Source organism: Heliangelus exortis, chromosome 24 (genome assembly GCF_036169615.1).
Source record: "Heliangelus exortis chromosome 24, bHelExo1.hap1, whole genome shotgun sequence".
Classification (NCBI taxonomy): domain Eukaryota; kingdom Metazoa; phylum Chordata; class Aves; order Apodiformes; family Trochilidae; genus Heliangelus; species Heliangelus exortis.
This window is the reverse complement of record NC_092445.1, coordinates 1593391-1607243: the sequence shown is the minus strand read 5'-3', so window position 1 is coordinate 1607243 and position 13853 is coordinate 1593391. Positions and strand designations below refer to the sequence as shown.

At 49.5% G+C, this 13853-nt stretch overlaps 2 protein-coding genes across 3 annotated transcripts in view; both read right to left on the bottom strand.

The window, feature by feature from the left end:
• The window catches only part of EYA3 (EYA transcriptional coactivator and phosphatase 3), a 44441-nt gene extending 42883 nt beyond the window's left edge, over nucleotides 1-1558 (bottom strand). For both annotated transcript variants that reach the window (XM_071768001.1, XM_071768003.1), the window contains exon 1: nucleotides 1426-1558. The gene's annotated coding sequence lies outside the window, so the exon portion shown is untranslated. The remainder of the gene's footprint in view (nucleotides 1-1425) is intronic.
• A 608-nt stretch (nucleotides 1559-2166) lies between these two features.
• PTAFR (platelet activating factor receptor) lies at nucleotides 2167-13705 on the bottom strand. Its single transcript, XM_071768004.1, has 3 exons — nucleotides 11260-13705; nucleotides 7052-7243; nucleotides 2167-5623 (listed from the first exon to the last, which is right to left on the bottom strand). The coding sequence occupies exon 3, from the start codon at nucleotides 5560-5562 to the stop codon at nucleotides 4498-4500; it is 1065 nt and encodes a 354-aa protein (XP_071624105.1). The 5' UTR covers nucleotides 5563-5623; nucleotides 7052-7243; nucleotides 11260-13705; the 3' UTR covers nucleotides 2167-4497.
• Between the last annotated feature and the right edge of the window lie 148 nt (nucleotides 13706-13853).

Sequence of the window (13853 nt, the reverse complement as noted above, 5' to 3'; positions counted from 1 at the left end):
CATTCAGCAAACAGCAAGTGATTAAATGGAATTATGTCAGGGTTTAAGATGTCAGAAGTTTCCTGTATGTCCCTACCCTTACAGCTCTTTTTTTGATCACAGGGTTTTGCAGGCCCAGTAAAATTTTTAACAAACATTCACTTTCTAGGGGCACTTTTCAGGAAATAAAAGAGCACAGACTTGTGGGGAGGGAAAGAAAAAATAATCTTACTTCTGGTAACTAAGAATACAGGCACTGAAGTTATTCATCCCACAAGGATGCACAGTCTGCTTTAAGCCTTGAGGCATTATGCATTACATGAGCTGCACATCAAAACATGCTGCTAGCTCAGTTTTTCATTCAATCAGAACATTTCAGTATATTTTATCCAGTTTTATATTTAGTCACATATAACTACACTTCAGTGGTTGAAATCTATAGCAAATCATCCATCACTGTGCTGTGGAGGTGCTCCAGCCCATTGACACAAAATGTGGAACAAAATGAGATATTAAATTCAAAGCTTATTCAACCCCTGGACATTTACAAGGAAAAGCTACAAAACCTTCCAAAGGCACAGATCCCTCAGGAATTACCACAAAGTACCACAGCTCTTGGATACCTCTGTGATGGGGCAGTGACAGCTTTTCAGCACAATTTGTCACACAACCCAACAATACGTGGTTACCATAAGTGCTGCTGAGGTTGTATGGATGAGCTGAGAAGGCAAAAGCTGCAGAAAGACCCTCCCCACAGCTGACCCCAACCCTGGTCAAGCCCAAACACATCCTCCTGGAGCAGTCACACAAGCTCCAGTGCCAGCCACTAAACCCACGTAGTGACCAAGAGCTGCAGACACCTTCAATGTCTCCTTGCAGAGCGCAGGGAGTTTGACCAAGGCTGCTCCGAGCTGCTGGCCCTGTGCACACCCCATCCAGCTTCGGGCACATCCCCAGCTCCCCAGAGTTCTTTTTCCTGGTTACCTCGCTCAAGCAACTCCCCCATTACCTGCGCCAAGCTAAGAGACCCAGGCAGTGCCCTTAGCGGCTCCCGAGCCCCAGCAGAGGCGGTGGAAGCACCGGAACGCCCCGGAGCCCCCGCCGTGCCCCGGGAGCCGCCCGCTCCGCTCCTGCCCCCGCCCGGGATCCCGCCCCAGGGTCTCGGACACCACGGCCGCTCCTGCCCCGCGCCTCTCCTCTGCTCCTCGGGCGGGAGCTCAGGACCGGACCGCACACTCCCCGCACACTTCACGCACACTTCACTTCACGCACACTTCACTTCACGCACACTTCACTTCACGCACAAGTCGCCGCCTGCGACCCCAAGGCCGACGAGCTCGGCTCGGCTGGGCCCGACCCGACCCGTGGCGGGGGAGCGGCACCGGAGGCTGCGGGGAGAAAGGCGCTGAGGCCACGCGTTGCCCTCCCCGCCGGACGCGCTCTTACCGAGAGGCGGCACCGCAGCCGGGCCCGGGAGCGCCTCCCGCAGCGGACATGGCAGCGGCGGCCCCGCAACTCCCCGCCCAGCACCGCCGGAAGCGGAGCGAGTGGCGACGGAAGGGGCGAAAAGGAAGTGCGGGAGACGGAAGTGATGAGCCCGGTGCCGGGGGAGGTGCCGGGGGTGGCGGTGCCGGGGGAGGGGAGGGAAGGGGCGGGGATGGTGATCCCGCCCCGGTAAGCGGCTCGCTGGTCACCCCCAGTAACTACGCGGGGTTTGGGTTTCCCCCCGGGTGCGGGGTCTCTGTGCGGGGTGGTCATCACAGGGGGCGGAGTTGGTGACCCCCCCGGTCACCGCCGGTAGCGACGCGGGGTTTGGGTTTCCCCCCGGTGCGGGGTCTCTGTCTGGTCTCTGTTGTCATCACAGTCGCTCAGCTCAGCCACAGCTGTGCGGGTCAGAGAGTTCGTGGGGTTTTTTTGTTGGGTTTTGAAGACCTGGAGGAGGTTTTTCCAGACGTCGTTTTCTCTCTTAAATTGTTTCTTTCACGCTTTTCTTAAAAATTTGCTAAACGTTTAATTTCACCTCTCCCTAGAGGTCAGTTGGTGATTTAATAATAGTAATAATAATAAAAAATAGCACACTATCAAAATACCAAGCTGCGTCAGTGTGGTACCAAGGCTTTTCCCTTGAGGATAAAAACAGATGAGAAGGTGAGAGAAGTTAAAAGTCAAATCACTTGCGGAACACTCTTGATATAAAAGAACATTTTATTGCAATGTAAAGCGGAGTAATGCAACGTTGTGGTGAAACTAAAAAAAAAAAAAAAAAAAGTAATTCCAGGAACAGAAGCAGAAGCTCAGACTGCTTTTTAGAAACACATTGTTACTGACTTAATTACCGCAGTGTACCCTCCTCAAGTGTCCTCAGGGCTTTTTCCTCCACTTAACTGCTTCCTTAAATGCGAGCTTAAATTTGTTCTCTGAGCCCACGCTGGCCCTGTGGCTGTTTCCTGCAGAGTAAAGCATTTTATTTAAGCAGCCCAAACTGCAAACTCTGTTGCAGGCTTACCGGGAATCAATGGAAGAGGATCATGCATTTTCCAGAGCTCCATGTAAAATCCCTTTCCACTGCCTGTAAGGGTTGCCAGACCCCACTGTTCAGTGCTTTGGGGGCTCCACCAGCATGGGGGGAAAGGGAAGGCTCCACCCCAAGAGCTCCTCAGCCAAAATGTGCCACCTGGGAAAGGTAAAAATAGAGAGGCAGGTTCCTCCAGCAAGTGGGATTTAGGTTTTTCTATGACAGAAATTGCCCCCCTAGGTGTGTGCTGGGGTTTGGATGACTGCAGGTTCAAGGGAAAGCTTTTGACAAAGCTGAGAGATACGGGTAGGGAATTCCTCTGCTAAAAGGTGTCAGGAGGTGTACTCTGTGGGTGGCCATTACAGGACCAGGAGAGAAAAAAAAAATCACATTGTGATCAGATTTTTCCTCTGCCTGGCACTGGACACATGGCTATCCCTGGCAGGTGGCATTAGAAAAAGAAACATCTTGGTTCTTTTTCTCATTCATACAAATAAGCATAAAAGCTGCCTGAGGATCTTCAGGATATTGATAGGATAGATAGAAATGACCTGTATCTCCATGGAATGGAGGCAAAATATGAGACAAACTTTGGTCCTATCTTTGGAAAGACCTGAGCTTATCTTTCACATTCTCCCTGTGATTTCTCTGGTGGGTGCAGGAAGGCTGCTGCTCATTAATACCAATGCTCAATATCACAGGTTCCTGTCAGCCAGACTCTGGTAGGTAGTTTAGGGAACTAAAAACTGTTATGAAAACAAGTAAATTCCCTTCCCTGCCCAGTTTCCTGTGCTAGATTGAGCAATTTGGGTCAGAAAAGGAACCTCAAGTGTCTTGTGATTGGTAACAGAACTCAGCACCCCTGAAAAACCACTTTGCCCCAGGCCCCAAGGGACTGCAGCCAGCCCTGCAAGGAGCCTCCAGACTCGTTGGAGTGTGTGAATTAAGTGTCTGTCAAGAGCACTGTGTCACTGTGCAACACTAATTTACTCAGAAAGCAGCCATGACCTGGTGGGATATCAAGAACTATTCAGCTTCATCTCTTCATAGCAGAAATAGAAAAAACTGGGAGAAGTAATAATGTACAGTTGCTTGCTGCAACCCTAATTTAAATAAATAAGAAGTTACTGAATCATCTTAAGCTTTTTTTTTCCTTCTCATCATAATGCCCATGCTGACAAAAATCTTCTGGTATCTGGAGCCTCCAAAGTGAGATTGGATCTCCACAGACACATGGAGTCAGCCAAAAATTACCAAACAAAGTGCAAGAAGCCACTGGTTTGCCATTTCTGCTGTCATACAAGATGCCAGGGCAGGCAATAGTCCCCTCTGGACACAATGCTGGGGTGGGGACTGAGGCACTGCCAATTTCTCTTCTTGCCTACCAGTTACCTGACTGATTCAAGAGTAGGGGGCAAAGGCAAAAGTCCTTAATAGCTACTCCCAGACATCTCCCAGACCCCAGCAGACAATGCAAGTAGTTAAGAAGGGATCAGAGGGGCAGATCTCTGATGGCTTTAAGGAACTCCTTGGATTACATCCCATCTAGCAACTCAGGAGCTTCTTCATCTCAGGCTCTCTTCACAGAATCATGCAAACTTCTTAGAAAAGTCACTTGATGATGCTGGCAGCTCAGTCTGTTCTTCCATGTCTTTTAGAAGTTTCTAATACTGGATTATCTGTGGGAGCTGGGCAGGAGAAGGACCAGGGATAGTGCTATCTAGGCTGACACAATGGATAATTTCGTGCACTGAGCTTCCACGTGCTCACACAGAGCTCTTTCATGTAAAAGCACATTGTCTGAGCTGTTCCCAGTGCCCATGAAAACATCAGCCCAGACAGGAGCTGCTTTTCTGCCAGATCATTACAGGTACCAGTTGCATGTCACAGCAGAAATGAGCATCCATTCTTCCATCTAGAGGGAGAAAGGAGATGTTTCTCTTCTTGAGAAAAGACGAGTGACTAATTAATTCACCTCACTGTGCAAACAGAACAGAGCTGCCCTAGATTCTGATGGCGTCCTCTTGGTGAATGGTGCCCTCAACCACCGTGTCTGTGGTTTGCCTGGAGCACTTGCGACTCCCCCTCATGCTTTTCAGGTTTTCTGAAAGGTGCTTCTGAAACTTCTTGGTGAGGAAACAGTAGATGATTGGGTCCAGCACACAGTTCATACTCAAGAGGCACAAAGTCACCTGATGAGCATCGTTGAGCTGTTGGCGCAGCTGACAGTTTTCCCTTTGCCACTGCTCCAGGACTGTCAGGGTCCAGGGCAAATCCACAATGTGATGAGGTACAAAGCTTATGATGAAAACTGCCAGCACTGTGCAGACCATCCAGAGAGCTCTCTGCTTGACATGGGCATTCTTCCTTGGCCGCATGGATTTGGAGAACAGGGTCCTGATAATTATGATGTTCCAACTCAGTATGAAAAGGAAAATTATATAGAAGAGGAGGCAGATGATGACATGAATAGCAAGAACAGCTGAAACACTGCCAGAAGAGTCATAACGCTCAAAGCACCGAGTGAAATTCTGTGAACCAACCTCCTCTTGATTAGTATTGTTGTCAAAAAGGTAATACAAAGAGCTGCCCACTATGATGATCCAGATAGCTGCTGATAAGTAGATACCCCTCCTCTGGGTGGTAAACTGAGCAGCTTTAATGGGATTAGTCACAGCTTGGTAACGGTTGTATGTGATGACCATCAGAAAGGCAACAGAAGAGTAGGTGTTAACAAAAAATAAACAGCCAGCCACATTACAGAGGAACTCAGGCATGATCCAGTCTCCGTGGTGGTGATAGTAAACAATCCACATTGGCATCGTAACCAAGAACAGCAGGTCAGCTACTGTCAGATTCACCATGAATATCTTGATTTCACTGAGTTTCCTGGTGGGGTAAATACGGCTGAAAATCCAGAGCACGTAGCAGTTGGCAGCAAAGCCCAGAATGAAAACAATGCTGTAAAAAACAGTGAAGAGGTTGTAGCGAAACTCTGAGTCTACATTGCATGAAATGTAGGAATCAGCACTACCTCCAGCACCACCTTCATCCTTTGCAGACATCATGGTGCTGCAATATAAGTGGGCACTCTGAAGTAGAATTTTGTGCTGTGGCTTTTCTTCTTACCTAAAAAACATAAAGCAGGAAATGAGCTGATGGGTATGGTGCCATGGCTAAGACAAATCTGACCTGTTGTTTTCAGCTGGAATACCACAGGAATTCTCCGTGCCTTTGCTCCAGCCATAAACACCTGCCCTGGTCTTTTAGACTTTTACTATAAGCAAACAGGTTTTCTGGGCCTCTTTTTCCCCTTCTGGTTCCTAATGCTTTCTAAGTGTTTTCTAACTTGCCTACATTTATCTTTACTGAGAAATGGGAAACAATATCTGGTACAAATGTCTCATTCGTGTAATTTCCAGTCCCCCTCTACTTGTTGTTTTCTGACATTTTCCATCTTAGGCTTTTAAAGATTGTAATTGTTTTCCTAGTTGCAGGGACCATAGGAGCTCACAGTGACTTCAGTGAATGGTGTAAAGGATGAGTCACTAATCCTAATGTTCTGGGGTACATTGTTGATTTTAACTACAATTGATCTCTCTTAAAATCCTGATGGTTATCTACCATGCCATCATTTTGAAGTTAAGCTGTCATCAAACCAATCTCTTTCCCTTTTTTTTTCCCCCTACCATTTCTGCAACAAATGCAAGTGTCAGCAGCAGCAAATCTGCACTTCCCTGTGTTGCTGGTGAGGCTGCTGACAAACTCTGTCCCCAGAGAGATGCCTCATTTTTTTAATATTTTCAGTCTTCCCCTCTGCTCATATTTCTTCAAACCTTGCCATGGTTCAGACAAACCAAATTTCTGCATCATCAATACATGTTCTTGTCTCAGATGTACATGGATACAGCCTCATCCTTTGTTTTTCCCTTCTCATTTGTCAGGCCATATATTCTACAAAATGCAGCCAGAAGAGAGCATGGCACCACTCCCCATTAAATTTATTCAGTTCTCAATTCCCTCTTCAGCCTGAGGAACTCAAGCTCACATCTTTGGCATACTGTGAGGTGTTCTAAGCCCTAGACTCCAGAGTGCAGTATGGGGGATCTCACTCAGTCTCTCCTCTTGAAGCAGTTCCCCTTTGTATAAAACACATAAATATTCTCCACTCCAGCAGAAGGGAGAAGAGGAACAGTGGTCAGGGTGTGGCTGGTAGGGGTGACTCCAGCTCTCTGCTGCAGCACTACCAAAACCCCCAGCAACTCCAGCCCAAGGCACTGCCTTGGGTATTTGTACACCATGCACCCAGCCAGCCCCACTGGTTGATGTCATGAGCTCCACTGCACACAGAGCTAGAGCTGGAAGTAACTGGATGCACTGCAGAGCATGGGGCAGCAGCAGACTCTGCTCCCATGGACCATGCTCTCCCAATAAGGATTTGCTGGCTGATGGCCACAAGGTGCAAGGGCCATGCCAGACCCTGCTAACACAAGCTATGTCATCAGCAAAAGTTTATTCCAAGAGGAATAGTACTAATAAAGTGTAGTTTCTACTTACCACAGTCAAAAGGATTTAGCACAATGTGTCCATCTTCAGCTTCAGTGGAGCAGTGGTGGGTATTTTACTAAGGATGGTTCATCTTCCTCCAAGTATTATTTTCTCTGACCTGGGGCTGGAAGGACTCCACACAGATAACTCTCAAGAACAAGACACCAGAGTGGGAACAAGTGCAGCATGACTGCAGAGTCACTAGGGAAGAGGAAACGTGACATCAGCTCAAAGGAAATGACAAATAAAATAAGCTGCAGAGGAAAGGCAATTAACCACAGCAAAGATCTGTTAAGTCCTTAATGATGTTTCTTCAGAGTCTGCTTCTGATGATCCTAAGAGAGAGCAAAGCTTGGATAGCTTGGATTTTCCTCTATAGGCACAATAGGAATCCACTCTGTGTCTCTGGTTAGATCTGGGGCTGGAGAGCATTTGCACATCCTTCTTCCAAAGAGATGAATGTCAGAAGCTGGAAGAGCTTTCCCTGATAACTTTGGGGAAAGGAAGTGCCAGAAAACTCCTATGTCCCATGGACAGACACACACTGCAAGTTTCTCAGGCAGTGTCTGCTTCTAGGACTGATAACACTTGGTGTTTATAGTTACTGCTAGAATGGTCTGCAGAGCCAAGGCCACTGCTGGGTTCTGAGGAACATCTTGTGCTCTGGAAAGAGAAAAGGAGTAAAGAGGTCACACCTGCAACCCTCCTTTAGGGAGGAGTGGACAAGATAAATGGCCAAAATTGACCAGTGTTCCATCCCATACACATACATCCCATACTTGGTATAAATTTGAGGGATTATGAGGGTCAAACCCCTTCCCCTTCCTTTGGCCTTTCTCTTCACCCTTCTTCTCCTGTTCCTGCTTGCTTCAGCATCCATTCCATTCATTTGTCTCCCTGTGCTCCTGATCCATTCCAGCCTGAATCTGTGTTCCTGCCTCCAGCTCCTGACTGCTGCTGACTCCAGGATTCCAGCCTGGACTTTCCCAGGGCTGCTGGGAAGAATTGGGAGCAACGTGAGAATTATTGGGGGGAAGGGAGGAGGAACGTGGTATTGTTTTTCTGCATATTTGTATACACTGAATATTTTTTCCTTTTTATCATTACCATTTCATTAAAGCTGTGTAGTTTGGTTTCCAACCTGTAAGTCTCTCTCCCTTGTTCTCCTTTCTTTATCAGGTCAGGGGATTAATAAAGAGCATCTGTCATTTGGTTAATTGCCAGCACAGTGTTAAACCATGACACAGGTCTTCACTTGAGCCATACACCTTCAGCCTGAAGAGCACTCATCACAGTGACACAAATGGGTGTGCTCAGGAAAACACCAGTGACAAACAAAGCTGCACACACGGTCCCAGTTAAGCTGTAAATCCCAAGCTGTAGCTCACATGCTGCTGGTTATCCTGCCTGCCATGCCAGCACTGCTCATTTACCTGCTCACAGTGCAGATGTGAGGCTGGAGCATCTGCACCGTGTTCTGCACAAACCTCACACCTGCAGACACCTACAGGACCTGAAATACCAAATCTGGTGCCTGGTTGCAGTGTGAAATACATAAAAAAGGAGCCACAAAACCCACAGCCAGCACAAAGTGGTTCCTGAACCTCCAACAAGGCTGTTTCCACCCAAACACCCAGGGGTGCATGGAAATCACATCTGGCACCACAGCTGGCCGTGCCCTGAGCTGCTTGTTCCCAACAGCCAGAACACAGGATGTCCTTGGGATGTGGTAGCTGCCTGAGCTGAGCAGGACCCAAACTCCAACCCTCCAACACCCACTGTCCTTTCTCCCCCTTCCCCGCCAACCACTGTAAAGATGAGCCAAGGAACATGACCCTCAAGGAGCAAGGACAGAGCTCCAGGTAAGACTCCTTCTGGGACCTTAAATTATAAACCAAACAAAAACATGTTGATGAGGTTGGCTGGCAGCCAGCCCATGTCTTTGTGAAGAGCAGCCCGTGAGGATGTCACAGAGCACTCATTAAGGCTGTAGGAACAGGCAAACAAAGATTGCTGTTGTGCCACAGACAAGTTCTAGGAGGAAATGAAAGCCCAGGAGATTTTGGGCTGGGGAGGAGCTCTGATCAGAAATCTTCACACTTCCTCTGCTGAGCCCTGCTCAGATCTGCCACAGATTGAGCACGTGCACATCACCAGAGCTCAGCAAAATCAGATCTTTCATAAAACCAAGAGAACCAAACAAGAAAACCATATCAAGTTCAGTGGTGAAAGACACAAAGAGATCTGCTCTAAATCTACTCTAGATCTCTTCTAGATCTGGGTGGCAGCTCTAGCAGTGACACAAGTTTTCTGATTTAAGCACTCCCACCTCCAAATGCCCTGAGCTGGGACCTGGCCAAGCCTGTGCTGGTCCTTGCCTTCTGGCTGCTCTCCCCCCAGTAACCACTTGGTCATGCAGACTTGCCTGTTGCAGGGCTTGCACTTGTCCACCTCTTAATTATTGAGCAGTTTCCTTCTTCATCATCTTCATTTTCAGCTGTTGCATTTAAAGCATGAATTTAAAGCAGAAGTAGATCTGGGTTCAGCACTCCCAGTGACAATAGAGAAAGGGGGAGAACAGTTCCCCCACTCCCTCCTGAGCAGCACTGTGTCTGGTTTGCACTTACTGGTCCCATTACCCCTGCCCAGTGCCTGCAGACAGCATGCCTCCCTCTTGCAGCCCTTCCAGCCTGGGGACTCTCTTGGTATCAGAAACCCTCTTGGTATTGAAAATATAATGTTATGATAAATATCCAAAGGTCTTTTTCCAAGAGCAAACTCACACTGTACTAATGGAGAAGCATTTTTGCTGACAGGCTCCATATGCACTGACATGTTCAGTGACAAGAGCAGCTAACAAGGACAAGATGAAATACCAGTTTTGGAACTTGTGAGACCACCAGCTGCTGCCACCAGCCCTGTGGTGCCCACAGTGTGCAGGACCAGCACACAGGTGAGCTGATCTCTGCTGGTCCCAGTCACAGGGATATGTTCTTGAGTGCCAGGGCAAGTCTTTGAAAAGACATGAAGTTCTTTACAAGTTGTCAGATCATCAGCAACTTGATGAGTTGTCTGTGAGTTTCCACTCCTCATGTCACACCCTCTGAACAATTTCCTTTTGCTAGTAGCAGGAAAGAAATGTTAAACTCTCTGTAGCTTTCTCCTGCAAGCACTTGGGAGCCCAGCACGTCCCCACCTTCCTACCAGCTCTGCAGGAATGTGCCCCAGAGCTTGGGCTGCTCAGCAGGGAATTGCATCCACCCCAGAGAGCCTCTCCTGGGGCAGTGAGCCACGAAGCTTCCTGATAGCCATTGACAGCTGCAGAGGCAGGGAAAAGTCTCTGCCACTCCCTGTGGAGCCACTGGGATATCCCAGCCTGGCAGGAAATGTCTCTCAATGGCAGTGGGCAAAGCAGGGGAGCAGGGTTTGGGGCAGGTGGAGCCCAGTTCCATCCCTGGACAGAGGGTGATCTCCCCAGGCTGCTCTGCCAGGGTTCATGTGCTGCAGCCCCAGGCTGTAGCAGCTCTGTCTGGGGACTGCTGTGCCCATGCTGTGCCTGTGCTGTCCCTGTGCCTGTGCCATGTGTGTCCCTGTCCCTCTCCCTGTCCTGTGCCTGTGCTGTCCCTGTCCCTGTCCCTCTGCCTGTGCTGCCCACAGCGGGGCCACTCTGCTCCCACTGCTCCTGCCTGCAGAGAGTTCCCTGCCTGCAGTGGTTCCTGCCCTCAGCCTGGGCAGGCTCTGCCCTGTCCCCTGTCCAGCCTGGCAGGAGCATGGGCAGAGCCATACACCAGTGGGATGAGGGACCTGGGATCCCTGAGAGGCTCCAAGCATTCCCTCTCAGGAGGAACGTCCATGGCAGGGCTCCTCACCTGGCTTTGGGGTGCAAAAGCCCCCCAAGCAAAGCCAGGGCTATTGCCCAGTTCCCAGAGGTGGGACAGGTCCCAGGTGAGCACAGTCCCCATCCCCACAGCTCCAAAGGGAGCAGCAGCTCACCTGGATCCTGCCACACAATGCACCTGGGGCATCTTCCCAGCACCTCAGGAGAGGGGAGAGCGGCTCTGAAGCCCCTGGAGCTGAGGCCACAGCTGAGATCCAGAGGGGATTCGTGCTGCCAGCCCGTATCCTGAGACACCCAGACACAGAAGGAGGAGCCGGTGGAGCTCGGGGAGGAAGCCAAAACCCCAGGGGAGCAAGCAGAAAGGAAAGGAGCCTCTTACCTCAGGGCCACAGAGCACCTGGCCCAGCAGACCGCATCCCGCAGCAGATCCAGCAGGAGGGCCGAGCCGCCTCCCTGCTGCTGCCGGGCGGGGATGGGCGGGAAGGAGGCGCTCGGTGCAGGTGGGTGACTCACTTCCCTCTTGGCACTTGAGGCTGTGCTGGACGTGTCCTGGCTGCACCCTTGGAGCCTGACAACCGACTCCTATGGCCCTTCCTTGAGCCAGCAGTGGCAGGGAAGCTGCAGACAGCGGCTGGGTGCTGGCCGGGGGTTTGTCACTGCCGGTGTCACCCAGCACCCCGCAGGCTTGAGGAGAGGTGGCAGCAGCTCCAGGCAGGGGTGCAGAGGTCGTTCAGGCTCGGCGAGGGGGCAGCAGCCTCAGCAGATCCATCCCATGGGCTACTCGTTTCCTTCCAGACTAGGGAGTGGGCGCCTGCACAGGGCGAGTCCCTGTTCACACACTTCCCTTGGATGTGGAGACTTGAGGCGACAGGACACAGCATCAGGAGGAGATTAAACATTAGCCAGAATAATATTCCCGACTGCGGCAGCTTGTTTCCTCTCTGCAGTATTAGATTCTGTGAAAGTCACATCAATGTATTTCCATTACAAACCCCACTCAGTTCCTGTGCTCCTTCATCCCGTGAGGAAGGGGTGGATGGAGAGGTGGGGGACTCACTGCCTCTTGCTGCAGCAGTCCCAGGGCAGCAGCTCAGGGATCTGCTCTGCTCAGGTCTCACAGGGGATTTCCCCAGATTCGTACTGTGCCACTTGGCACCACATTTGTCATGGACATAACATCCACCTGAGTCACTCATGCTAGAACAAGAAATCACATGTGTTTCTGTCTGCTCCCTTTACTCACTGGTGGCTGTTTAACAAGGAAACGTTGCTGGGTTTTCTTTGCTGTTGAGTGGCATTGGTTGCTGCAAGGTAGGAGGGGAAAGGGCTGAGTCAGCCCTCAAGGGCCAGACTATCACAACTGATTGGTGCACAAAAGGATGTTAAAAGCACATCAGACCAGGCACACAACCTGTGTGGCTATGAGAAGGAGCTGCCTGTTTCAAGTTCTGTAGTCCCCCCACACAAGCCTGGCAGACACCCAGCTGCAGGGTGTAGGGCTGCAGCAAATATCCCAATTTCCCAACCAAACAGCAAAGCTGCACCAGATTAACGATGGCCTTTCTTAACAGAGGAGGTTGACAGTGTGCTCTTGGGAATAAGGAAAGCCAAGCTCTTCTAGGGGGAGTGTGGCCAGCAGAGTGAGGACAGTTAACATCCCTACTGCTTGGTAATGGTGGAGCTGCACCTGGAACAGTGTGTGGATTCAAAAGGAACTTGGAGAAATGGTGAGGCACCAGCAGAGTGGCTGGGACCCAGAGGACTGGGACCTAAGGCATGTCCTACAAAGGGAGCTGGGCTTGGACAGCTCAAAGGCTGAGGGTTGATCACTGTCTGCAGCTGTTGGAAGGGAAGTTGCAAAGAGGAGGTAAGCAAACTCTTCTCAACAGCAGGAAATGGCATGAAAACGGGCAACAGCCACCAATGAAGGTGCAGGACAGTCAGGACAGACATTGGTGAAATACTTTTGCTAGAAGGGCTGTGCACTCCTGGGGCAGGAACCTGGAGAGGCCAGGGATCACATCCTTACCACTTGACTAGATAAAGCCACAATTGACTTCACCTGGCATTAGCAACAGCCTCACTTCAAACACAAGGTCAAATTAAAGACCTACAGAGGTAGGTCTCACAAGACTCATGCTGAGCTATCTGAAAAAAATGTAAAGAAAAGATCTGAAAGGTCAGTACCATGGCTCAGCAAAGACATTACACCATCTGAAAGGAAATTATACTAGAAAGATCAGTATTTTAGTATCAAACAGAAGGACTCTAGGACAACAGTGACAGACTGCTAAGCCAGAAAAACTTTGACAAAGGAGCAGGAAGCAGACAGAGGGACAGAATGTCCTCTGGGCAAGACTATGCTTAAAAACACTCTTATCATCCAAGCTATGACCCAGCCCTCCTCATTTCTTGCACCCAGGAAGCAGAAGAGACTGTATCTGAGAGCACAAAAGTTGATTGGCATTTTCCAGTGTGGCCAATTGTTGCCTACACAAGGAGGTTGGGTCCTACCAACGCATTCCCAGTTAACAGAGAATCAGGCTTTCTCAACATGAAGGAATTTCAGTGCCTGAACTGAGCAATGCTGCACAGGTGTCACTCAGGCCATCAGTTATTTTTAACTGCTGCCAGTTATTTTTTGGCTCTTTTGTGCTACCCGGACACCACAAACATTATTTTTTTTTAAGCTCTGTTTTGCCCCTTGAGGTTTGGCTCAAATTAGCTAACTAGCTGCTTATATCTAGCAAGGCAAATAAAGTAAAGAAACTGTATTCCTGTGCTTACAAAGCAAATAGGAACTGCATTGTACTGTTCTAAGAGCTAGCTAAGGTATAAAGCACCAGCATACCTTAGTTTTATTAGGGAAGGTTGTGTCAGTTTACATCTGGTCACACAGACCATGAACAAGCAGAAAAGAAGAAAACAAAGGTGAGCAGAAAGCACCAGCCACCTTCCAGCAGATTCACCTTA

Coding starts and splice junctions, on each gene's coding strand:
- PTAFR (XM_071768004.1), bottom strand. CDS start 5,562: ATGATGTCTGCAAAGGATGAAGGTGGTGCTGGAGGTAGTGCTGATTCC.